This window comes from Amblyomma mixtum, chromosome 4, assembly GCF_055824585.1.
Source record: "Amblyomma mixtum isolate Tamu chromosome 4, ASM5582458v1, whole genome shotgun sequence".
Lineage (NCBI taxonomy): Eukaryota > Metazoa > Arthropoda > Arachnida > Ixodida > Ixodidae > Amblyomma > Amblyomma mixtum.
This window is the reverse complement of record NC_143015.1, coordinates 68,869,378-68,897,028: the sequence shown is the minus strand read 5'-3', so window position 1 is coordinate 68,897,028 and position 27,651 is coordinate 68,869,378. Positions and strand designations below refer to the sequence as shown.

At 48.6% G+C, this 27,651-nt stretch overlaps 1 protein-coding gene across 1 annotated transcript in view; it reads right to left on the bottom strand.

Moving 5' to 3' along the window:
• LOC149346785 (uncharacterized) overlaps positions 1-27,651 on the bottom strand; it is a 63,302-nt gene that overhangs the window by 32,071 nt on the left and 3,580 nt on the right. The window contains exons 3-4 of the mRNA XM_089541426.1: positions 12,178-12,299; positions 1,323-1,473 (exon numbers count right to left, since the gene is read on the bottom strand). Of these exons, the coding sequence (XP_089397552.1) occupies positions 1,323-1,473; positions 12,178-12,299 (273 nt within the window). The remainder of the gene's footprint in view (positions 1-1,322; positions 1,474-12,177; positions 12,300-27,651) is intronic.

Genomic DNA, 27,651 nt, shown 5'->3' with positions numbered 1-27,651 from the left:
GTCAGAGTGGAAGCATTCCACGTCACCAAGACTTAAGAAGGCCCGCCAATTGCGCAGCAATGTGAAAGTGATGCTGACTGCTTTCTTTGACACCCTCTGTGTGGCAGACCACGAGTACGCACTCTACAGGGTCAAACAATGACCAAAGAGTACTACAGGGATGTCCTCCGTTGCCTACGTGATGCTGTGCGGCGCAAGAACCCGGAGCTGAGGTCAACAGGAAATTGGCGCACCCATCGCGCCAATGCTCCTGCACATTCCTCGCACTCGAATAAGATTGTTTGGTGAAAAACCAGACTCCTGTAGTTCAACAGACTCCTTACTGTCCTGATATGGCCCCTGCGATTTCTGGCTGGTTCCCAAAATCAAAAGGCCATTGAAAGGAGCGCGATTTCAGACAAGGAAGAACATTATGGCTGCAACGACAGCTGAGCTGAACTCCATTCCGAAAAGGGCCTTTTCGGAATACTTCCCACAATGGCAGCACCGCTGGGAGAAGTGTGTGGAGTCCCAAGTAGACTACTTTAAAGATGACTAGGTTTGCAACGCTCCAGTTATGCAAGTTTTTTTTCAACGGCCAAAGGTCGGATACTTTTCTAACAGACCTCGTACACTTAGCTTCACAGCCACCAGCCATCGGGTCTGTTTTATTTCGACGATGTTGATGCTCACTACACTCTGCCGGTTTTCTAATTCCCTATTGTTGTGGAAACAAAGCGGTGGTCTCATTTACTGCGGTTCGATATGCTCGTTTGCCTGTCTTGCACGCAACAGCAAGTACTGACTTTGGCGTGAAATTTCTGCCGGCAGCATTTTGCAATCAGGTGCTCTATCCAACGTTCTTAAGTTTAGTTGCTTCTCTAGGAGCGGTTCTGCATGTGCCTTAGGTGGTGATGTAGAGTTCTAATATGAGTTTTCCCTTTATTTTCTTCACTGGAATTTTTTCCAATCCTTCTCCGATATACCTCTTAATAACAAGGCATCTTCACGTAGTATCAATGCTATATAGGTATGTGCAAGCCTCTGTATAATGTGCAGCCCACCACGCCTGATTGCGGGGCGGGAGCGTGTGATACATAGCAAAGGTCAAACCTTTTTACAGGACGAAGCAGGGTGATTCATTATGATGTTCTCGTTCCTCTAAGCCCTGCTTTAAAGTCGTTTCAGAGGCCCTTGAAAGGTTTGTAGAGCCTTTTTTGTCTTAGGGTGTGTTTTAATCGACCCTCCGCACAAACGTTTCTCACAGATTTCGAACCAACAACCAAGAAACCCAACTTATTAGCTGCGACCAGCATGGAGGAGAGCACTGACTTATAACTTACTATGTCCGGGTATCTCGCAGCCCAAATTTTCTGCCGGTCAGGGTACGTATCGCGGGCAGCGTAAGCACTCGGCGCCGCAGCATAGCACTCCGAAGTGCTCTGTTGCCATCCCGTGGAACTCAGGGCAATCACGGTATCCGCCTGGGTGTTCCTGAATGAAGACGAAAAGAGAAATGTTCTTTGCGGCATTGCGATTACCTTAGCGCCAATTACACACAGAGTCGAGAGGAGCCATAGTCCGCAACGAGCCAATTCGTCGTACCGTAGCGGAACACCAAAGCGTGAGCAAATAGCTTTCTAACATGTTGCACTCAGGATGTTGTGGAGAAACCACTGCAGTGGCAATAAAAGTGGTAATACCATCACTTGTTTGGTTTGTTTTTGCGATTCTATAACTAAGCAAGCAGCGGTAACAAAGCGCATTTCATCAGACAGCAAGTTCTTGAAAAACACAACGTGTACGACCAAAAATTATCGCGCCCAGCCACTTTGGACAAGAGCGTTTTTAACCAGAAACCTTCCATGAAAGATTTTTTTCTTTTAATGTAAGATTTCACTATAATAGTCAAAATATCTGCAGGTCACCCGACGCCAGTATTGTATTTTTTTCTATTACCGGACGTGATATTCTGAAAAGTGCTCCATATTGGTTTTCCATGGCAGTCTTAACCGTTAGATACGACCATCGGAAACACTTTCAAATAAATATATCGCTACATATCAGAAGAATGGACCAACGGTCTCAATATTTCGATAACCATATCTTAGAACATTCAAATATTTAAAATTTTTGTCCAAGAAAGCTATATATATATAGTTAAATAAAAGGAGGAACATCGCTTCATATCGAAACATTTCTTAGGTCGACGTTGCGGCCAGGAGCTGGCTTTCATCAGGACTGAGTGTGAAGGTATTGCGCATGGTTTTAAAAGTGCAAGCAAGAAAGAAGGTCCAAGAGAATCTGCTCACGTTCGGAGGACATTGTGGAAAATTCTGATGGTATGCGGGCGGTTCTACATAATCAACGCTATCCGCTCTCTATTATTGATGACGCGATTAAATAGGCTGACACAATAAATCGTAATGAACTCTTTCAGCAGCCCCAAACGACCAGCGCTCCAACCTCATCCTAACTTTCGCAAGTAACCTTCCAAACATCAAAAATTAAGAAAACACATCAACATCATCGAGCAAAGTGATCGGCTCTCCAATATTTTCCCAACAGTTCCGTGTGTTACGTACAGGCTAACCAAAAATTGACAAAATTGGGTAGTTCACTCTGCTATCAGTAGACGAACGTATGGAGGCTGCCTACCTTACGGAAAAAATCGGTGTAAACTTTGGAAGCATATGCAGACAACAACGCTAGCTCAAAGCACACATTCGAACTTCAAACACTCCATTCGGAGAAATTTGATTTGTGACAGCAGCAAGGTTGTGCACATGCTCAAATGTGGCAGGTATCAATGCAATACATCGGTCACACCGAGAATTCATTCCGAATGAGATTTAGTAAGCATCGTGCTCAAGCGAAATCCCTTCCTGACCTCCCTCTGTCGAAGCACCTTAGCCAAAAAAATGACGAGTTCGACAAGCTGAGGGTTACGCTGCTACAGAGCGGTTTTCACAGCCACCGTGAGCAGAAAAACGGGAGTGATACTTTATTTTAAAATTTAACACACTGCAGGCCGGTATAAATGAAAACTTCTGAATCCTGTACGCCCTTCAGAGGCCAGAGACCTGATGAAATCCCCCCCCCCCCCATCGCGCACCAACACTTCCCCCCAACAAATACCATCCACCTTACTTCCTCGAAGCAACAGCCTCCATGCAGATAAGAAAGCCACCGGTCTGCGTCTCCTCAGGTCATGCCGAATTACGTGCCTGCACATGCCGGCTTTCGCCTTTTTTTTTGTTTTTCCCCTGGCCACCGCGGCTTTCTGATGTATATTTTTTTCGCCCCTGCTTTCAACCCCACCACCCCTCCCTCTCTCCTCCCGCTTTTTTTCCCTTCCCCTTCTTTCTGCTTCCCCTTTTAAAACCATGTGCAATACCTTCATTCTCAGTCCTGATGAAGGCCAGCTTTTGGCCGAAACGTCGACCTAATAAATATTTGGATATAAAGCGAGGTTCCTGCTTTCCTGCTTTTACTTAAATTATAAACAGCAGTCGAGAAAGTTTTTCTTCGCAGTATATATATATATATATATATATATATATATATATATATATATATATATATGAAAACTTGGCCGCAAGGTTGCAGTTTAGAGTTTTCGACAGTGGCAAATAAGAAATTCAAGACTAGAACAGTTTCAAGCACAACGAAGCACTCAGCATGAATTGATTGGGGCGTGGATCTTGTAGCTGACCCACATGTGCCGCAAAATAAAAAAATTTGCAGAAAAGAACGATAGTTTTACATATATATTTTTTAACTTTTATCGGTGGAAATATTTTTCTAAGCATGCACTTTTCATCAGTCTTACACTATAGCGTACAAGGCAAATTCTCTGCTTCTTACGCGTGGTATAGCTTCAAACATTTGACATCGACTTTAAGATAATATTACTCATCTCGCAGGATGGTTTCCTGATCACATTCAGCCAAAATTGTTTTTCTTGCAGGATTGCAATATAGTAGATGGGATAGAATTCCAAAAATAGCGTTCTAATAAGAATGGCATACAACGTAAAAATTTGAACGCACAGAGTCAAACTAATTGACAGGAAAGAATCAAACTCCGTTAAACCTACCCTAACGGGTGCAAGCTTTTAGACAATAACTTTTCAAGTTGCTTGGCAAAAAGCAATGCCCTGCATAGAGGACGCTGGGCATGTATCGGTTAAAGGGTCCGTTCTTTGCGCTGTAGAATGAAAGTGCGAATTGGGGCAGACAGAGAAATGAACTTTGTGCAGAAGGAAACCCTAAGCACGCCCAGGTTTTAAGCGCTTAACGGAGAATTTGAATAAAATCTGTTAAAGTCAATTGCGGAAGTGCATCTTTCTAAATTTCAGACCATTCTTCATACTTCGCACCCTTTCACTAAACTATAATACTGTCGACTTCCCTGGCATCATGTGGAGAGGGCAATGCCCCTCACCCATTCGGGCACCGTTTTGAAGCCTCCCAGAACAGAAGGCCTGACCACAGGTGCCACACGCGGTACACTTCACGAATCAGCTCTTTGATCATAACAGTTTCCTGCCAGTATTGTGCTGTTTTTAACAGTTACCAGGAGAAATTCTTTGTAGGAATATGGGAAGATTTTACAGCCGGAAAGCCCTCTCTGAAACTGACATAATCTGATTACTGAAGGAAAAATTTCAGTATCGTATGCATCGATTCCGTCCAGCACAGGGTTCAGCCGACGCACGCATCTTGCCACGGCCCCTCGCAAATGATGGAGGACGTGAGAACTCACGTGACAATGTTAACGGTCACTGTGTGATGTCAGATGAGTAAAATATTTTCACTGAAGCAAGTGGTGACGCCGTCTGTGCAGGCGTAGAATATCGTCACGTAAAGTTACACGGGAATTTCTATTATCATACCTTTAGCTATCTGTATTCACCAGAACGTGCAAAAGTTAAGACATGAACAAGCGCGCGGCTTGGACTGAAGTTAGCGTCATGGAGTGCTTCCGCCGAGTTTGAGTCCATGTTGCTGGATATGCTCGCGGGGCTTACGACAGCGGCTGCTCTGGCAAGGTCTCGGACCTAGATGCAAGCGATCCCCCGCGCTAACGTCAGTTGAAGCAACGGGCGCGAGCATTCGCGTTATGTTTCCCTGCAGTGGTACACACACAGCTCCCAAGCAGCACCGCTGATCGGCCCCACATGGGGAAACATATTGGCAAAGGCCGGTCCTACAAAGAACCACAGTGAAACCAGCCATTTCCATTATTGGGCCAAATAGCTGTGGTGCTTGTGTCGTGTGTTCAAAGGTGCACTAGCATGTGGAGGCTTCACACAGACACCGATCCCCGCACGATCCCCGGTACTGTGGACGCCGACGCCACCGAACTGTTTTCCACTTCATGGCCGGCCTTAAGGCATCCTATTGAAGAGAGTGTGAGGACGAACAGAAAACTTGACGCGAGGAAGCTGCTGCAGTTGGATTTACTTTCGTTTGTGGTTTTTGTGGGGTTTAACGTCCCAAAGCGACTGAGGCTATGAGAGACGCCGTAGTGGAGGGCTCCGGAAATTTCGACCAGCTGGGGGTCTTTAACGTGCACTGACATCGCACAGTACACGGGTCTCTAGAATTTCTCCTCCAGAGATTTACTTTCGACGATCGCTTTGATGCTTTTACTCTAAGCCGAAGCTTCGCACACACGAAAGAATATTTCTGGAGTGAAGAGGTGGCAGAAGTGGTCCGTACTTCTGGAAGGTGGAGGTATGGTCGAAAATGGCAGGAGGGTGGCGGTGGGTGTGCTAGGAGGCCCCTAGCTATGAGGAAATGGCGGGTAGGTGGCTTGCGTGTGATGCTTCTGGAAGCGACGTGCCTTTTCACACTGCGACATTGGATTCGATTTCATATTCGCTTTTTCGTTCCAGTGCTGCATTGGCTTCGAATGGCCCGAGACCTTTTGGATGTAAGTTCAAGGTTGATTTGGTTTATTGGGGTTTAACGTCCCGAAGCAATTCAGGCTATGAGGGACGCCGTAGTGAAGGGCTCCGGAAATTTCGACCACCTGGGCTCCAAGGTGGATGGTTTTTAGCGCTATAAGGGGTGCACTTGAGGTGGGGACATTGGTGGGACTATTGGAGCGAGGCTTAACACAGACGACGAAGGCAGTTTCGTCATGTGCCACCGGTACTGCTTACGCATTAGAACTGCAGTAGCGACATTTTACGGAGCTATTGCTCTCACTACAAATCGAAATCCTCGACATCACTTACTGCGCAGCCTTTATTTCAATTCTTGCTAACCACTATGGCAGCCATTGCTATACATAGGTGCTTTTTTAACATTCAAAGATTCTTACTTTAAAAACTGTTCAATATGTGCCGGTGTGATCTGTTGAGCTGTACTGTACAGCCAAGACGACATTGCATACCTCATTACGAACCACATTTACAAGAATAATTAACTTAATAAACTTTTCATTTTTGATGTTAGGGGTCTAGGGTACATTGTGAAATTGTCAGCCGTCAAAATCAAACGAGAGCGCTGTTTTTATTTTTCCTAATTGGTAGTCTGGTTACAAATATCGAATTGCAAATATACGCGTTTCAAAGCTCGTTTGGTTGTCTTTCCAGCATTGCCTAATTATAAAATAGAGCCACTCTGTGCGGTATTGTCGCCAAAACCAAGATACCTTCATCTGCGGCATCAAATGTACCAACTGCGCGAGAAAGACCAAGTTCGACCGCCGCTATCTTATAAATATACATTTATAATATAAACATCACTTAAGGCTTTTGTAACAAAAACCTGTATAATGTCTAATAACCCTGTATAAGGTCTAATCATGCCATGCCACCAGCAGGTGAAGAAGTCCAGACGAAATTTATCTGCAACAAAGATCGTCTGAGATAACTCTTGTACCGAGTATCGTTATGAACGCTGCAAGAAATAAATTCTGGCGCGTTCTTGCCGCCAGGGCGCACTTCCATTAAAGGGTAGTTGCAGCTCTTTTTTGACAATTTCGCGCTATTCAAGGATTCAAATCTATGTAAACTGTAGGTAAAGCATGCCAAGTGTTTTTGCACTAGCATTTAAAATAGTGACGTAATCGACAATTGAAATTCGCGCTTCTCAATTCACCGGAGGAACGCAGGAAAACTGAGCGTGACGTCACGGAAGGTATGATTTCAAATTAACGCTGTCGTCAGCCACACCCTGCCCGGACGCATTGGGCGCTGCCAAACAACTCTCAGTGGGGTTCGCCCTCGGTGGCGTTGGTTTTTTCCTTCAAAGCAGGCGTTTGTGCGTTGGAAATGTGGCGTTACCTTCGATGACGTGATCATGCGCCACCCACTTGGCGTTGTGCGCTGCGCAGAAGCTTGAAGGGCGTCCAGATTTTAATCGGCGGTTACTTCACTATTTCAAGTGCTAGCCCAAAAAGGCTTCGCATGCTTTGCCTCCAAGTTTCACACATTCGACCATCTTAAGCTCGTTGATTTCTAAAACATACTATGCAGTTTCCCTTTAAAGTAATGTTGTGTTTAAACGCGCAGGTTTAAACTTTTTTTGGAACAATGCGTCATTGGTTGTTAGGTCTCATTTTGCGCAACATCTTCTTCCCGTGCAATGACGGCGCTGTTGAGGATTGCTGCAACCTCCTGCAGGGCTCTGGCAGCCAGGGACACCTCATTTCTCTTGCCCTGCCTTCCTCCGAAATGAGTCCCACAGATGATCTCCTTTTGTGTCTCATTGCAGCGCCTGCTGTGCATACATCAATCAACCAATCATTTTTTATCCAAGACAATAATACAAAACAATTGTCTTGGGGGACGTGGCAAAAGGCGGAAAAGTGTCTGACGAGGTCACGCCACCCTGTGGCAAGCAGCGGTTTGACACTCATGCAGAGTTTCAACAGAGTTTACATGCAGAGAAATGTCTTAGATGAAACTGTATCCCCCAACCCCCTTATATTTTTTTACAGTGCAAAAATATGTACAGGAACGGAGTACAAGAATAAGTGCACCAACTTCTACTAGCAATACATGTTAACAAAACACTTCCAAACATAAAATACATGTAAACTATCGAACTTGAAGCACATCGAACATAAAGTTGAAAACAAGAAGAAAAACATGAAAACATAACACACTAGTCTTCCTTTATGAATAATCCCTTCAGTGTTTTCTTAAACCTGCTTAATGAAAGATTTTCGGTTAATAGGTCATGAATGACGGAATAGCTGTTTAATAAACCTGCTATCTGACAGCTTAATCTTTGATGTCCATAGTTTGTTCGAGCTCGGGGCTTGACTATGATGCTCTTTCTTAAATCGTACACACTTCTTTTTTCCTGGTATTTTGTTTCAAAGGTAGATTATCCGACCGGTATTGGCGGTAAACTTCCAGGCTTAGTCTGTATTTGTAGAACTGAGGCATTTGGAGTATGCCATGCGATCTATAGTAGGGCGCACAACTAGAGGACAGCTCTAAGTTACTAATAGCGCGTATTGCTCTTTTTTGTACTGATAGTAGGGAATCTAAATTTGTTTTCGTCGTGGTTTGCCACACAAGAGAGCAATAGCTAAAACGTGAATGTATAAGGGAGTAGTACACCAGTCGTTTGATAGAAGCTGGTAGGTAACACCTCAGTCTGTTTAAGATGCCTAAGGCACGAGAGAGATCAGTTCTAAGTGTGTGGATGTGAGCATTCCATAAGAGATTTTCGTGGAATGTCACACCTAGAAATCTGGTAGTAGAAGACTGTTGTATGTCCAGGCCATTAAATTTTAAACATGGAATTGTATACATTTCAGTACCTTTGGAGCGAAAGAGTACATACTTTGTTTTGTTTACGTTTAATAAGAGCCGGTTACTTCCCAGCCATGAGGTTAAGCCCAACATCCAATTGTTTGCCTCCCTGAACAGCGCATCTAAATCCCTATCCGAAAAGAACACATTGGTGTCGTCCGCATATAAAACCAAATTCGAGGCACCCGGTATATTTGTATATTTACAATATCATTAATATAGATGAGAAATAAGACTGGCCCTAGGATCGACCCTTGTGGTACACCATACAACAGTGTTTGTCTCTGGACATACACCATTGATGACAGTAAACTGCTCACGTGAAGTTAAATAACTCATGAGGAGAGTACCAGCTATACCCCTGACACCGTAATGCTGAAGCTTTTTTATTAGTATATCATGTTGTACACTGTCGAACGCTTTTCTAAAATCGAGGAATATACCCAGAGTTAGTGCCTTGTTTTCGATATTGTGCAGAATTTCATCTTTTATTCCAAGTAGTGCTGTTTCTGGCGATTTGTTTTTCTGGAAGCCGAACTGTTGCCTTACGATAATATTTTGCGAGGTTAGAAATCCAACAAGTCTTTTGTTTATAATATGCTCAGCTATTTGGGAAAATACAGAAAGCACAGTGATCGGCCTGTAATTGTTCACGTCATCGAAAGAGCCTCCTTTATGTATAGCCGTCACACGAGCAAGTTTCATTTTGGCTGGGAAAACTCCCTTTTCCATTATAAGATTGCAGATGTGTGCAATAGGAGTACTAACTATTTGACTCACAGCCTTCAGTGGTTTTGGTCTGATCTCATCAGTGCCAGATGCACAACCGTCTTTTAGAGACATAATTATATCTTGCACCTCGCTGAAATCAGTGGGGGACAAAAATATTGTATTCGGATTGCTTGCAGTGACATAATTTTCCCAAGGTGTAGAAGAAGGTGCATTTGTTGCGTCGGCTAAAGGAGCACCAGCAGCAAGAAAGTGCTCATTAAACAGGTTTGCAACCTCTGCTTCAGACAGATCGGCATTCCGAAAGTTCACTTTTTTGTTTCTGCATTCTTATAGATTAACTCCCTCATGGTTTGCCATACCAGTCGTGTATTACCGTTCACCTGTGTAAATTTATGTGTGTAGTATTCGAGCTTTGCTTTTTTTAAGTCTGAATTTAGCAGATTTCGTACTTTCTTGAATGCATGAAAGTCACTTTCATCTTTTGTTTGCAAGAATGTTTGGAAAAGTCTGTTTTTCTGTTTGATTCTTTGAAACAGTTCACGAGAAATCCAGGGCTTTCGTACTTTTTGTTCTTTTTTCGGGGCTTGAGGGGAAAACATGTGTTATAAGCAGATACAAAGCATGAAAGGAAAGCGTCGTAAGCGGCATCGGGGTTCGAGAGCTCCAAAATTATGTTCCAGTCAACATTTGTCATCATGTCCCTAAACTTGTTAACATTGTATTCGGAGTAATCTCTAATTAATACTTTGTGTTCGGGGGCGACTGTGTGTTTGCAGGGTAACACACAATATATTGGCAAATGATCGCTTAAACTGCAGACCAGGGTGCCTGATTTTACATTCTCACGAGGGAAACTTGTAACGCAGAGATCAAGAATACTTTGGGAACTTGGTGTAATTCTTGTCGGTGTGGTGATTACGTTAAAGCAACCATAAGACTCGTATAACTCTTTGAATTGTAAGTAGGCTTGATTGCCAAGGGCAGCATTCAGGTTCAAATCACCCACAAGAGCGCTTTCAGACTTCAGCTGAACACTGAGTTCAAGTATCTTTTCAGTAAACTGCATAAAGTCACTGAGAACACCTGATGGAGGACGGTAGAAAAAATCATACCACGATACTGTATAACTATGCATTCATAATTATCGCCAATTATCTTGAACTCCGGAAGTACTTTATAGTGCTTTACAGTGCTTTATAGTGCTTTGATCGCATGTATACAGCGATACCACCACCACGCCTCCTACAGCGACATGCAGATACAACATCATATCCGGAAAGTGAAAAACACTCGTCATGACATGAGAACCAAGTCTCTGTAAAACAAATGATGTCATAGAAATGATTCGGTTCCGACAAACAAGAAATTACTTCATCATACTTGTTACGTAAACTCCTGGCATTAAGATGAAAAACTGAAAGTGTGGGCAGGTTTTTCATTGTGGAAGAAAAATTTCAAAGAAAAACAAACTTGCCAAGAATAGTCACTGCAGATCATCAAGATCCTGAACCGTGCGAATCACCACAGCATTATCACCGCTCTTCTTTCGAACTAGCACTTTTCCGTTCGTGTGCCATACGAAAGCGTAGCCTGCGTTCTTCGCCCATTCCTTCGTTTTTGTCAGAAGACTACGGGAAAGCCTTGTCATGTTTTCGCACATAAACATCTCACCAGGTTCATTCCTTAGTGTCTGTCGCTTTGCCAGCCAGGCGTCACGATGTTCATGACTGACGAAGCGAGCAATGATGCCCCGTGTTCTGCCTTGTTTCGCTGGAAGCCGATGTAGCGCGGTGATATCTTGCTTAGTTAGTGGCTGAATGTCCAGTCTAGGGGCTAATTCATTTACTTTTTCGAGCAAGTTCTCGTTCTCAGTTTCAGGATTGCCGTGAAATTCAATGTTGTTGCGACGGCTACGCCACTCCAGGTTATCAACATCTTGCATTATCTGTTGCAGTTCACTGGAAGAGTCGGCCTTTTCTATCTGATCCATGCGTTTGGCCAGTTTTTTTGTCGCTTGCTCTTGAATTTGAAGACGATCCTGAAATTCATCGAACTTGTCTGACGGGGACTTCACGCGGGAGTCAAGTGCGTCTACCAGTTTAGGGAGAGCTAGGAGAGTATCGAGTTTGGTCTGAATTGCTAGCAAGTGCGCAGCTAAGAAGCTGTCTCAGTTGGGGCTCTCCGAGTCATCGCTTCGTGAACCCTTGCTACACCGGTCACACTTCCAAGATTTCTTGAAAGAACCGCGTTTGGCATTCTATGTTTCGTCACTTATACCAGAAATTCGATCAAATGTAATTCGATGTAATGTAATTATGTAATTCGATCAAATGCAGCCCACCCGAGTGAGGCGAGGACCTCTTCGTTGTTTAAGCCATTATAAGGTCGACGCCTAGCCTGCTACGTTGCTTTAATTAGGAGAGGAGATGGGGAAGATGGTGAACAGCTGAGATGCGGAACGGCTAAGGCGCCATTCTTCAGAGGTTTAGTACCGTATCGAGACCATCTCTCTCCCCGACGGCCTCTCCCGTCAACTCTCACGAACGTTTCCAATAGAGCAACACTTCAAATAGCGCTCCGTTACATCCAAAAGAACACTTACACCTGGTCTCCCAACCAGCGAGGCACACCGGCTATGAAAATAGTAAAGAGAGACACGCCGGCCTCAATGCTTGTGTACTCACTCGACGGCCCATTTGAACTGCGCTGTGAAGGTACTGTACGCATTTTTGACGTCGTAGTCGTAAACGCCGAGTGCTATAATTGATTTTCCGTCGTGGTGTTTGCGTTGAATTGCCTTGAATTTCTGCAACAAGACCCCAATAGAAACTCTGAACGACACGTATGCGCTCAATACAAACAAAGGCTTACTGAGAACTTTGTAACCTCCCTGCGAAAATGATGTAAACAGCTGCCGCGTGTAACAATGTGCTAGGTACGGGCACAGTGGTAAACGAAATCAGCAAAACTTAAGCTTTGTGGTACTTCAGGTGCTCTTCTATTTGAGGTTGAAGGTTAGACATAGATAAATGCGCTATGCGCGAGCTTCGCGCCTAGGGTTCGGTTTTTCTAAGGTGCATGTAAAGGTCAACTTTTTAAATTGCAGCCCTTGTTTCAACAAGCTCTACATTGTCACCAGAATAATAAATCGAAGTCGACAAGCACAAAATGAAATAATTAGGGGAGATCAACGACATTGATGGGGGGGGGGGGGGAGTATGCGGTAGCACTTTACTCGCACTCGGAAATATATTCGAGTTGTAACTAAAATTCTATTCGTATCCTGCTTAAGGTTCCACCTGTATGATAGATGTAACGTTGAGAGACCGGAAGCGGGAAGAGTGGGTGAGGGAACAAACACTGGTTAATGGCATCCTAGTCGAAATCAAGAGGAAGAAATGGGCCTGGGCAGGGAATGTAATGCGAAGGCAAGATGACCGCTGGTCCTTAAGAGTAACGGAGTGGATTCCAAGAGAAGGCAAGCATAGCAGGGGGCGGCAAAAAGTTAGGTCGGCGGATGAGATTGAGAAGTTTGCGGGGATACGGTCGCCGCAACTGGCAACTCACTGGGTGAATTGGAGGGACATGGGAGAGGCCTTTGCCCTGCAGTGGGAGTAGTCAGGCTGATGATGATGGTGATCCTGCTTCAAGTCAGTGTTTCTATTAATTGCTGTTCCATTTCTAGCCATAATCGCGTCTTTTATTACATACTACACATACATACATACATACATACATACATACATACATACATACATACATACATACATACATACATACATACATACTTACATACATACATACATACATACATACATACATACATACATACATACATACATACATACATACATACATACATACATACATACATACATACATACATACATACATACATATATACACATATTCTTTATTTCTCTAAAAGAGAAAAAGGCCCCTAGGCAAAAAGCTACTTCAGAGTAGCTTGACTAGGCCCGGGACCCATTACAAGGCAGCAGGGCATACAGAATTCGGACATATTAAAGCACAGGGTCCATTTGACTGAGCACTGCAATTTCGAACGCAAGAGGCAAACATGTAAGGTTTTTTTTTACCAATTAAGTCAAATTGAACATGACACAATATAACAGGCAAGAAGAACAATAAATGAAATCATAATTAGACACCTAGAACACAACGCTACTAAATAGTTCTAAGCGACAGACATAAGAACAAAATATGATGTTCACTATGAGAGAATAGAAATAGCGAGGTAGAATTCTCTGTTTGTGAAGAGACACAGTGAGGATGTACAAGCATGTACACAAAGTGATAGGAGAAAAAGCTGTCATCATCCATACGACTGAGAAAATGTTTCATAAAAACATTTCTTTTACAGCCGGCATTCCCACACCACCATTTGAATTAAGTGTGTTAGGAACTAGGAATCGCATCATTTGCCTCCCATAGTTTGTGCGAGTCTACCGACCATTTGTTTCTTTGATGTGTATACCTGGGTGGGCCTATTTTTTTGTAAGGATGCAAGTTTGAGGAGGAATTTGCTGCGGGGGAGTTCGTGGATTTCATCAGAAGCAGGACGTTGTACTCCAACATTTTGTTTATTGGTATAATATTGTGTAGGATAAATAACGATGGTATGTCATGTAATCGGCGGAGGAAATATTACGGATGACCTTTCTCTGCAAGATGAGAATGTGGTTAATATGTGTACGGGCTGCGGTACCCCAGACTAAGTGGCAGTACTTAATTTGAGAGTTAAATAATGCATGGTATATCAGTTTCTTAACTGCTACGGGTAGTATATCGCGACATCGACATATGACACCTAAAGTTTTTGATAAGTTATTTGTAGGATATTGAATATGGTCAGACCACTTAAGGTGTTCGTCAAAGATTACTCCTACATTTTTGTGTTTGGCCTGCTGTGCCATCAATTGTAGGGCGTTTTCTTCCACTCAACTAAAAGAGAATAGGTGGTATGGGAGGGAAGTGCGGGGGACGGCTGGCAGATTGAGAGGAAAGTCCCTCTAACCACGACCAGCCGTGACTTACAGCTGGAGGCTTCGCACAAACGATGAGGCCGGACAGTTCTTGCTCCCATGACTCTTCAAAGGCTACCGCAGTAAGGCGGGGTCCAGCTGAGCGTATGCTCCATTTGAGGCTATAGGCATCCGAGCATTCTTCGCGTTTTCTCGTTCAGACAGCACAATTTCGGCATCATTCGAACGATCTGTCACTATGTACACTCCGTCAATCGATACACACCAATATAGGGTATATGAATTATCAAGTGCACAAGAGGCGGTATCGCAGGTAACAATGCTTGTAGGTTCGGGGATCTGACCTGTGTCAGAGAACAATTCTGAGGAACAATTCAGTTAGGACAGTTTGATTTGTGCTATGTATAGAATAAATGTTTATCTAGTATCATATGGCCTAAGAATGCACCTTCGTCGAACTGTAATTGGACGGCAGCTTTTTAAATGTAGCAAATTGGGGCTATTGTGGGCAGCCGTATCTGCTGTGTATAGAGGTACCCAGTATGTATATCCGTATCGCTTGGAGGGAAAACATACTAGTGCACTGTGCGAAGTTTAGTTGAACTAACTTCGCTAGTTCATTTTTCTTTGCCATTCCAATTTGAAGATCGTGAAACTGTATTACGGGAATCTCCGAACTGAACATGCAATAAAAAATCAACTAATGAACATAAGTTGATTAGGCTGCGCACAGTGCACTAGTATGTTATCTACGTCAAGTCATAAAATATTGATGCAGTCCACCCTGATACAAAGGAAGTATTCATGCTGAAAATGGACATATTTCACTATATTTAAATATCTTCCAATGAAATACTTTAGTGAATCCACATTCTGAGGCTATATTTCTACAGACGCTAGGAGGACTACGAAGTATTCGGGAACGAAACCGACACTGAGGTGCGCGCCTGTGTAGAGCGACTGTCCTAAGCCGTCGATTCTTTGCCGAGCAGATTACCCCTGGTGGAAAATTTTATTTGGAACAGGGGAGTTTGGGACACGCAGGTCATTGGGCGCCCGCACGGTCCCACTGCACTCAAAAGTTCATGTCTCGGAGGCTCATGACGCTGGCAGCCCGGCATGTGGCGATGGCTTGCTTGGCCGGGTCCTCGGAGCGCAGCAGGGTCTCCCAAGCCTCCCAAGTGGTAAGGTGCTCGAATCCCGCGGGGGAGGACCTCACGAAGCTGCTGGCGTAGTGTAGCTCTCGCTACAAGAGCAGTGTTTCCTTTTGTTAGGAAAGCAACCCTACGCCAGCCAGCTCAACTCGTTGAGAGGTCGCACTTAAGCCGTATGCCGCGGCCCACGAACGAAGTCAAGCCGACGTTTCCTAGCAACGCCGCAGCCGCGCTCCAACAGACGGCGCCGCCGGCGGCGCCGCTGCTGTCGCCGCTCGCTCCACCAGATATGCTCCGCTGGGGTAGAGGGAGAGGAGGGGTCACCTGGGGGGGGGGTATAAATATATGTGCTTCGCCTCTGTGGATTCTAAGGAGGCTGTGGCCCTCGGGGCCACGGCCGCTTATCTGTTTTTTCAGCCAGCGTCCGTTCCGGCGGACGCGGTTGTTGCGACGCGCCTCTTTTCTATTTTTCTCTTTCCTCTTATCCTTAAACTCTCTTCTATCTGCACGTAGCAGCGATGGTGGCTCGGCTTGAGCCAGTCATCAGGCCCGTGCGCTTTCCTTTTCATCCTTTCTCTTAGTCGCAACCAATCGACCAGTCGATTCTAGTCGTTATAGAGAGCGATAAAGAGAGGCAACAACGAAAGAACGAAGCGACAAAAAAAATTCAGGGGGCACTTTGACTGTCTAAAGTGCGTAGAGGAGCAGGAGGAAAACTTTTATTTCTATTTACAGTGAGAGGTCGACGGGGCGAGCCGGAAGGGCCCGCCCCTTACAAACACTAGGAGGGATCCCTAGTCCGGGATCCCTGTAGCTTCCGCAGCAGCCTGGGCTCTAGCCACCCATGCCTGTTGGGCATGGAGTTCGAAGCAGCCGCGCAGGGCAGCTTCCCAGTCCTCTCGAGTGGGGTGGAGGAGGGGTGGGTAGACAGGATTGGAAGGGCATGCCCACACCATGTGGTAGGTGTCCGAAAACTCCGCCTCACAGTGTGGGCACGCGCCCGAGAAAGAAGAATTGAAGTGCTTAAGTACTGCCGGGCACAGTACAGTATTGGTATAGAGGCGGAGAAGCCAGCGCTCCTCCACCCTGGTGAGGCCTTTAAAGGGAGGGGGATACAGACCATGAAAATTTTGATAAAGAGAGGTGATCTCTTTAAAGGTGATGGCCGGATTGAAATTGAATTCCGGATCAGGCTGCGGATGAGGCGACGCCCGGTGAGTAAGCGCTCGGGCGGCAGCGTCGGCTGCCTCGTTCCCCTCAAGACCCGCATGAGCGGGAGCCCACACGATGGTACGATGGGTCGGAAACCCTGTGTATTCGCATGCGTGGAGAATTTTGAAAGCACGGTCTGGAATATACCCTTGCTCAATATTGCGGCAGGCGCCCCTGGAGTCCGTAATAACGACTCGGGACTCTGGATCTGCGGCGGCCAGTGCAATGGCGATCTCTTCCGCAAATGTAATGTTTGGGGCACGGAAAGTAAGGCCCTGAACTGTAGTGTTTTGGTGGATGACGGCCGCCGTGTACCAACCCCCATGGTGTGGGCCGGCCGCATCCACATAGAAGACACCTGGCTTATGGCCATATTGTTGAGAAATAGCCTCCGCCCGCGCGAGACGGCGACATCATGGGTGTCTGCAGTCATGTTCTTCGGAAGGGGTCGCACCTGGAGTGCAAAGCGCCAGGCTTCAGGGATGCGGACCCGTTCTTCTGTATGTGTTGCGTAGGATATGTGTAAGCGGGTCAGAAGGCGGCTCCCCGCAGGTGTTTTGCTTAGGCGCAAGTATTGATTGTTAAGATGAGCTTCTCGTAACTCCCCAAAGGTGTTGGTCATCCCCAGACCGAGGAGACGCTTGTTGGACGTCGTTATGGGGAGGTCGAGCGCTCTCTTATAAATCTTGCGGAGAACGACTTCTAAGGCATTCTCATCGCATTTGCGTAGGTGGAGGTAGGGAGCCGAATATAAAATCCGGCTGGTCACGAATGCATTGGCCAGCCGCAGGGCATCTTTGCATCGTAGTCCCCCCCTTTTATTGGACACCCGGCGGAGCATCCGACCCACCTGGTCCCCCACCTTACGTAGCTTGTTTAGGGTAGTGTCTATCTTGCGCCTATGATGAATGAAAAGCCCCAGAACCCGGATCTCCTCGTGTTCAGGTATCGGTCCGCTAAGTAGGGAAAGGGCAATTTTGGTTGTGCACTTTGAGTTGGGGCGTATGTGCACAAATTCCGATTTGCTCGGGGAGCATTCAAGACCACAGCGACGAGCGTATTCGTCCACAATAGCTGCCGCTTGTTGCAGGTTGGTCTCGATGTCTCCAACCGATTGTTGTGTTGCCCAGAGGGTGATGTCGTCCGCATACAGAGCGTGCTGCACACCGGCGACCTCTGCCAGCTGGGTAGGGAGCTTCATCATGGCCAGATTAAATAGTAATGGCGAGAGGACAGCTCCCTGTGGGGTCCCTCGTGTGCCAAGTTGATAGGGGCCATATTCTGTGTCTTGCAGCCGGATATAGGATTGGCGATCTGTAAGGAATTGTTTGATATAATTGAAAGTATTGCGCCCACAGTCTGTTTGCGACAAGTGGGATAGGATGATCTCGTGGGTCACATTGTCGAAAGCCCCCCGCAGGTCAAGTGCGACGACTACTTTATCATTGCTGGGGTGCTCGACGGGGTCGAGAATCTCCTTGTGAAGTTGCAACAGGACATCTTGTGCGGACCGGTGTGGGCGGAAACCGTACATGGTGTCTGCGAAAATGTTTTGCTGTTCCAGGAAAGCCGACAATCTGTCGCGGACCATAGTCTCCATCAGCTTCCCCACACACGAAGTGAGGGAGATGGGCCGGAGGTTGTCGGTGTTAATGGCTTTACCTGGCTTGGGAAACAAAGTTACTAGTGCCGTTTTCCAATATATGGGGAGTGGTGTGCTTCCAATCCAGATAGTGTTGAAGTAATCGAGGAGAGTTTCGTAAGCGGGATCTGGGAGGTTGGCAAGAAGCTTTACCGTCACCTTGTCCCGGCGTGGTGCTGTACCTCGCTTCATTTTAGCCAGGGCCGCTTTTAGGTCATGGAGCTGGAACAGTTGATCCAAATCCGCGTTCTCGGAACCTGCATACGAGTACGCCTGACCACGGGGATCCTGGTGTATACTCAAATATTTGTCGCGGAGCGCATCGGCCAGTTTGGCCGTGTCTCCAGTGAAGTTATGTATAGCCCTTTGAAGCTGTTTTTGTGTCTCAGTACGGGTTTGTGCCGGATCAATAAGGGCGCGGAAGAGGCGCCACGTACTCCGACTCGACATTTGCCGAGCTGCAGTGTTGCAGGGGTGCACCCAATTGGAGTCGGCGAGTTGGGCGGCGTATTGTGCCGCCTGTTGGGTGATATCCGCGATGCGAATTTTGAGTTTCCGAGTGTGTTTTTGACGACGCCAGCGGCGGACTAGGCTGTGTCGTGCCTCCCAGAGGTGGAGGAGGTGGTTATCCACCGCCGGGCTCGCCTCTGAGAGTTGAACATTTTGCTCGACTGATTTCAAGTGGGATACTAGGTGTTGGGACCACGTTGAGTATCCTTGGTCCATTATCGATTGAGGATTGGTGTAGCTGCTCCTAAATTTGGTCCAGTCGGGTAGTTTTGCATTGGCCTGTGGTCTTGTGAGTGGCTTGGTATGGATTGTCGTGGTAATTATGCAGTGGTCGCTACCGAGGGATTCCTCTGTGTTCCTCCAATCTGCATAGGGAATATTTTTCGTAAAGGTGAGGTCCGGACACGTATCGCGTGTAACGGAGTTACCTATACGAGTGGGTTGCGCGGGATCCGTGTGAAGAGTAAGGCCCAGTGTGGAAACAAGCTCCGCCAACTTGCGTCCGCGTTTCTCTTCACGTGTGTACCCCCATAAGGTGCTGGGAGCATTAAAGTCCCCAACGATTATGAGGGGATCCCGATTCGCGACCTTCAAAGCTCGGCTGAAGACATCTGCGAATGTAACATTTGGTAGCTTTGGGGGACAGTAAATGTTGAGTATGTGGAATGGGGGGTCCTGTTTGCGTAGCGGAAGGATCGTCACCATTACATAGGAGAAATTAGCGCTAAGATCCAGGTCAACCTGGGAGGCCGTGTAATTTTTATGTACGCAGAGGCAGCTCTGCGCATCCTGCTGGTACACCGTGTAACTGGCAAGGGTGGCGCCATTTCCTGGCTCCTGAAGGGCCACCACAGCAGGTAATTCTGGGAAAGTTGTAAGGAAAAGGCGTAGATCGGCTCGCTTTGTGCGTGCCTTGAATCCGCGACAGTTCCACTGTACAATTTGAATAGGGATCGAATTGCTTCGCGGATGCTTCCTATTTCTAGGGGCGCCCGCCATGGTCAAGGGTAGAGTTGTGAGTTTGGAGACAGGAGGCTTGAGAGCCAGTGGCTCCAAAGAGAGGAGCGTTCTCTATACTGGGGATGGCACAGGGGACCTCTTCTTCTCCGGCGATTGGACGCCTAGACGCTTTGAGCTGCCGGCCTGCGAAGGTTTTGAGCGGGCCAGCGCGCTTGGGAGCGCGGGTGAGTTGAGCGAACTGAGCGGTTATGAGGTTTGGGATAGATGCCGCAAGGTGGCTAATTTTGTTGAGTGCCGCCGTAAGTGTGGCATTGATTTGCGTTTCGAATGCGGATATTCTGTTGTTAACTTGAGTTTCGAGCGCGCTCACTCTCGCCTCGAGTGCCGTGAGGGCATGCGCAGCGTGTCCTGAAGGGGTTGCGTCGCTTTCCATTGCCTCTGCTGCGGGTGAGGCAGAGGTGTGGTTGGGGGAATTTTGGCGGGCCTCCGCTATTGCGAGGCGCTTTTGAAAATTTGCAACCTGCTCGCGGAGAGCAGATATTTCTTTCTGTTCGGCAGAGATTGTCCGTGGTTGGGATTGGGAAGGGGGAGGGAAGGGAGAAGCTGCCCTGCCCGCGCCGCTCACCTGGGAGTGTTGCTTGACAACGTTTGCCCACGTCTTGGAGCCGCCGTTCTGGGGAGGTCCGAGGGGCTTCGCTGCACCGGCTTGAGGCGGCGGTGGCGCAGCTGGAGGTTTTCCCTGGCTCCCGGTAGAGGAATTCACAGGCTGGTCCATGGCTTGGTCGGCAGCCTTGGCCTTCAGCTTGTCCGGGCGACGCTTGCCACGCCTGCGTCGGTTCCGCTTCGATTTACGCCCGCGCTCGGCATGCGGGGGCTGGATAGCGCGATTTTCAGCCGTACACGCAGGGCCTCCCGTGGCATGGGCCCCGCCGCACACTGAACACTTTGGGTTGCACTGGTGAGGGGCCCGCACCCCCTCAACGAGTAGAGCCTGCTGTCCGCACAGGCCACACCGGTCCAGCCTCTGGCCGGGGCAGGCGTCCACGCGGTGGCCGACCACACCGCAATGTCGGCAGGCTGGAATGGTTCGCTGGTAAGGCCTAACTTGTACAAGCTCCGAGTCGTAGTGCACGAAACGTGGCTTCTCTATTCCGGCGAAAGTCAGTCTCGCTTTGTTGGATGTCCCAAATTTACGCACTTCCACGATGGTGCCGTAGCGCCATTGGAGCCTAGTACGGAGCGAGTCCGTAGTTTCAGAGTTACGGACGGTAATGACGCCGTAGCAGACGTCCTTGCCGTCTTGGCGCAGGTGCCCCACAAGGGGACCCTCCCGTCGGGTCCATTAAGTTCAAATTCGCCGATGATACGGTCGGCTAGCTCAGGTTTCGCAGTCTGAACAATAATGAGGTTTTGGTCTCTTACCGGTATTATAGTAAGGTCTGTTGCGGGTTGCGTGCCCAGGAGAGCCGTGAACGCCCGGCCGTAGCCGGTCTCCTGGAAAGTCTCGTACAACGAGACGCGGGTCCGGGGCTTGATGACGACGACGTAGTCGTCTGGAGCAGGCTTGGGAATAACGGGCGGTTTCCACTTCGTGAGCAGTCGCCGACTGCGGCCCGCCGCGCGCGGGGCGGGTGACTGCTGGTTTCCGGCGTGAACGCCGGCCGCGTCTACGGACGCCGGCTTTAAGGCTTGGTCTTGCGCTCGGCGCAGCACTGCGGCGTTCAATGCGGCGCTGCGAAATCTTGCCGAATCTGGGCATCCGGTTGCCGCTGGGGTAACCGTTGCCGAAACTGGGCCTTCGGTTGCCGCTGGGTTAACCGTTGTCCAGTGCATGTTTTCGGGGTCGTAGCCTCGGCAGGAGATTTGCGCAGCAGCCATACTGGCGTCAGTGGCCAGAGGCCCCGATGTGCCGGGTACCGGTTCGGCCGTTAGGCCTAGCCGCGCCACCGGCCCGATCGGGCCATGTGTTGCCCGAAAAAGGGGTTTAACCGGGCCCACCTTGGAAAAAACTGGTGTCCAGATGTTCCCGACAGCTTTCGGTGCACATTGGGGATGATCTTGCTAGGGTCAGGCGGAAACTTCCGCTGCTCCGGCTGAAAATCGCCGGAGCCGACGAGCAGCACGTCTGACTCCCCGTGCGAACGCGCGCGTTAGGCGAAGGCGTTTTCCGCACCACTTTGACTGAGTGAGTGAAGAAACTTTATTTCCGCCAGAAGAAGACCCGTGCCCCTCCGGGTCCGCACGCAGGCGTCCGGGGAGGGGCAGCGTCGCAGCTGGAAGACTAGCAATGGTATAGTCGCGCAGCTTCTACTGCCAGGCGGGTAGCGTATCGTTGTATGCTAAGGTCGGCATTTCTGAGTATGGTCTCCCATTCCTCTGCATTATTGATTCTGCCATATCCTGGGGCACTGGGGCATCTCCATAGTATGTGTTCGAGTGTAGCGGTATGCCCGCAGAACTCGCACACCCCCGCATCCTCCCTCGTGTCACCTCCTGTCCAGCTCCTCCAGAGCGGGAATGCGAAGTTTCTAGCTTGGAGTCTTCTCCAGTCATAGGCCTCAGCCGAGCTAAGCGATCTATCCTGAGGAGGATAGATCCTTTTGCTCTTTTTCTGAATGTCTGTGATGCTATTAAAGGTATTGGTTTCCTCTTTAGTGCTGAATTCGTATGAGGTGTCCACGGCTCCCCGGGGTAAAGAGGAGCGGGCGAGCCTGTGGGAGGCCTCGTTGCCAACCAGACCCGAGTGGGCTGGGGTCCAGATAATTAGAATATTGTGGGCTGGGATAAAGTATTTTAGATATTTAGCCGCCATTTCGTGGATGCGTCCCTTGCTGTAATTTCTAATTGCGGCTTTGCAGTCGCTTACTACGTATTTGGTACCTGGCTGAGTTAGAGCGATCGCTATTGCAACGTCCTCCGCCACAAGGGGTTTTAAGTCAAGGTGTCTTACAACGCGTAACGTTCTGCCTGAGTCCCCGACGGCTACGGAGACGGTGTCTCCTAGCGTGCCTACCGCGGCATCAGTGTAGGCCACGGTTCCCTGTGGCATCTTGCCTAGCTTAGCAGCCAGCTGTGCGACCCTGCTTTTCCTTTTGCCTTTGTCGTGGATGGGATGCATGTTTCTGGGTATGGGAGCGATAATAAGATGCTCTCTTATTTCTCTTCCCAGATCTGTTCTGGTCTTCACTGTGCTATCTACGGTTGCCCATTTCGCAAGCTCTAGGTATTTCCTTCCTGCGGGTGTGGATGTTAGCCGTTCGATTTGCGATGTTCTAACCGCTTGAGTCAGTTCTCTCCAATTGTTATGCAGGCCCATTTTCTCCAGTATATCATTGGACGTGGAAATGGGCAGCCCTAGCGCTCGTTTGACACATTTTCTGATGATTGTGTCTAATTCCTTTTGACTGCTTCTGTGGCACTGGTGGCGTCACATATAACTGAGTACTAATTACTATGTGATGACAAATCGCTAAGTAATGTTTAATTACTGATTAATGCCTGAATACTAATTAACTGCTAATTAATGACGCTTAAGCTTCGCCTTTAGGAGTGGAACGCGACAGCGTGTTGTAGCGCTGCCAGGGAGTCCACGGAACGCCACCACCCGTTCGGCGCGATGCGCTGCCGTTTGAACGCAACGGTTTTTGAGGAAAGGAAATTACGCAGTAACTGTAACATATCTCGGTGGACACCCGTCACAATTCAGGGGGGGGGGTGCATTTTTTGACCTAAAGTGCGGTCACTGATGTGTGGTTAAGATGTTATGCTTCGCCTCTAAGAGTGGAACGCGACAGCGTCTTGCATCGCTGCCACGTAGTCCTATCGCCCATTCGGTTCTACGCCTCGCTCGTTGGTAAATTGATTTTTGAGGAAAGGAAATGTATCTCTCTCTCATACCTCGGTGGACACCTACACCTCGCCGGAAAGGAAGGCAGGAGGATGGCAGTGAGCGAAGACACCGTATTCCCTAGACGCGCCTTTGTTCATCCCAAACCATCGAGCTGGCATGGCGGAGTGGATAGCATGCTAGTCTCGCACTCCGAAAACCGGGGTTCGATTCCCGAGCTCGATCAATTTCATACTCAATTTTATTTATTTACATGGCCTGACTAGAAAAGTTAGTTAGGCTAATTGGGTAATTAAGCAATTAACTACGCTCAGTCCCACTTACTTGGAGCATCCCTATATGATCCCTTCAATTGGTTGCATGGTTACTAGCCAAAGTACAATTGGCCCCGTTTGAAATTGGCGCACTGTGACGTCACGACCGTTTCGACCAACTGAAAAGCGTGACATTTCTGTCGACAACTGCTGCTTACAACGATGAGACATTAAAGGCTTTCGCCTTAAAAGGCAACGCGCTCAAGAGACGGCAGAAGAACGCTCCGCACGTATCGAGAAGGGTCGCAACGATGATGCGGCTAAAAGAAGTCGTGCCACGTTCCGGAGTGACTGTTCAACTGCGGAAGACACCGGTTTGAGTTCTCGAGAGCGTCGGAATGAGACGCTGCGTAGACGACGTGCCGAGGAAACGGAGGAAGAACGTGCAAGATGGCTCGAGACTTTCGCAATTAAACTAGGGTTAACCACAGCTAAACAACAGCCAGTTATTTAGGACTTGGTTTGCATACAGAATCTTTGATACACCGACGCTCTACCGCTTGTTAGTAGTAGTAGTAAAAGACTTTTATTCGACCAAAATTTATAGGCCGAGCATTTCGACCGCCTGGGCGACCAGAAGCCGCTGTTCTTCTTCCCCTTCAGCGCCAAGCCAGTCGAGCCAGGTGGTCATGGATAGAGAGGGTGGGGGGAAGGAACCCGACTGCTGAGCAGCCGGGCAATAGAAGAGGCAATGGGCCAGGTCCGCATAGATACAGGGGCAGTTGGGACAGGAAGGGTCCGATCGATAGCGATAGAGGAAGAGGCGGGACGGGGTGATAACTGCATTCATCTGAATGTGCCGAAAAAGGCGAGACTCCGGCACCGTGAGTGATGGATGAGGGGGAGGGTAAAGGCGTTTGTCGAGGCGGAGCTCAAGGTAGACCTCTTTTATGGTGCGGCGAAGAGTGAGTTTCCCATCGTCCTCCGAGGGCTTGGGCCAGGGGATCTACGCAGCGGGCCGTGATGACGATGGTATCCACGTGCTTCGGAAGCCTTCCTGAATCGATGGAGAGGAAATCCAGGGGCGGGCGAAGCCCTGGACTAGGCCAGGGGCAGGTGAAAGCGGAGCACGGTAGGCAGCCAGCTAACCAGGGCGGCGCCACCTAGCGGACCTACCGCTTGTTATACCGCTATTGTGTGACGTCAAGAGTGCTATGCACAGCTGTGCCCCCCACCGGTGCGCCGGTAGCTAAGGAGGGCAGGAGGTTGCGCTGCTGCGGGGAGGAGAGGCCACATGTGGCTCGATTCCAGCGCACGGATGTACGCCGCGAGCATGGACAGACACAGCGCTAACCACTATCGACGTATATGAATGGGAGCATGGCCTGACCTGCTCACCTTCAAAATCGGAGCTCTTTCTCTACCGGCCCAAGCAACACAATTGAGTCAATGCACCCATCTCCCTCACTCTAGGTGCCCATCCCATACCACTAGTACACAAAGTCCGCGTGCTAGGCCTAGTTCTCCACTCCCACGGTGCGCACGGAGAAGTCATAAAGAAACTTCAAACACACGCTCAACACACCACTCGACGGATTCGCCGCATAGCGAACCGCAGGGCTGGCCTAAAGGAGTGAAACACGACTCGCCTCACCCAGGCTTATATCATAAGCCGCACCACATATGCCTTCCATACCTACCCCTCAAACAGAAGGAGAGAGACCGGGTCAATGCGCTCCTGCATGGTTGCACGAGAATGGCTCTACGTCTCCACCCCCCCCCCGCACATCCAACGACCGACTCCTCAAACTCGGTGTACACAACACCTTTCAGGAGCTCAAACCCTTACGGCACAAAGATCCCGTCTAGCCAACTCACGGGCTGGTCGTACTTTATTGTCGCAGTTGAGCCTGACCCCAATTACAGAGCCTACCGAGGGGGTTCCCCTTTCTGCTACCCTCCGCTCTAACTTCAACATAACCCCCATCCCCAAGAACATGCACCCTGAGCGAGAAAGGAAACGCAGAGTAGCAAGGGCTCGGGCCTTCCACAAACAGTATAGCGAGGACCATGAGGTGGACCATAGCCTGAGGCTATGGGTGGACGCAGTGGAATATACGACAGGCTCCCGTATGGCCCTGGCGGTAGCCGACAATAATGCAAAGCTTCTAACCTCCAGCTCAATCATTACCAATTCGCCCACAGAAGAGGCAGCCATCGGGCTGGCTTGCTCTCATTTCTACATCTGCCACAGTAATTATCTTATTCGAAATCTGCCATTTTAAATTATGCCAAGGGCTACATGTCCAGCACCGCTGCTCGTTTTGCTACGTTTCTGGCAGCCCCGGCGCCTCATAACCCTCATCTGGACACCAGCACATGCTGGCCTCCCTGGCAACGAGGAGGCTCATTCCCTAGCCCGAGGTTTCACATTCCGGGCAGGAGTCGAGCCCCCTATACGAGCCTCGGAGCGTCTGCTCTCCTTCCGTGACATTCTCTCGTACTACCGTGACAAACGAAGGGAATACACACCCCTAGCTAGATCCCTCACCATAGCGCAGGCTGCACATTGGCGACAGCTACAAACCCGGACTGCTCTATACCCAATCCTGCTGCATGCCCGATACCCAGACCAATTCCCGTCATCATGCAAACTTTGCGCGAAGCCAGGAGACTTCTACACACCGTCCTCACATGCCCCACCTTCCCTCATCCCCCATCACCAACTGCGGCGGAGTCTTACTGGGAGTCTCTTCTGACGAGCTCGTCCGCTCAAGACCATCGCCGGATCATCTTCAGCGCTAACAGAAGCATTGCGCTCCAGGGGCTACCCATCGCGTTCTAAGGGTGCCTCCGCCTCCCATTGAGGAGGCATCCAAGTGCCATGTAGGGGGCTTCGCCCCCACGATTTAAATCATTGGCAATAAGCGTTTCCACCACCACCACCGGACACAGCGAACATGACCCATTAAAGGCTTTCGCCTTAATACATTCTACATCCCACCGCACGCGGGAGCGTGCAAGCCTGGCTACCGACGCGGCGGTTTCTAGTTCCGCATAAACCGCGGGGGTTCAGAGTGGTCAGGATCTAAGCGATGGTTCCTCGGGGAAGCGGCTTCACAGCCGGCCGCGGGGCTGTAATGGCCATTGCGGGATGCCGAGGAAGGGGGGTGGAGTACGGTCATGAAACGACCAGTCTACACCGTCGATGTTGTGGAGTAACGGTGGAGTAGGCCAGGGCCATTTCACTCCAAGCCCCGTAAATTGTTGGTCACACAATCACAATTACCTACGGCCAAATCTTTTATCTCACCATTAGCTTTATACCCGCGATACATCAGTGGTGCGGTAGAGGCTTATTTTCTGATTGATTTTGCTTGCCTCAAACTATACTTTGTCCAAACCCGTTGATCCTCTGCATAGAAGCTTACCTCTGCTGCTTCTAGCCACCACGAAACAATGATATTAGATTAACATGTATACGTAGAACGAAAGAAACTGTCTTCAGTGCAGTTTTTTCAAAATTTCTCTCTGAAGTTGATCACATCAACGAAAATATACCGACTGGGTCATCTG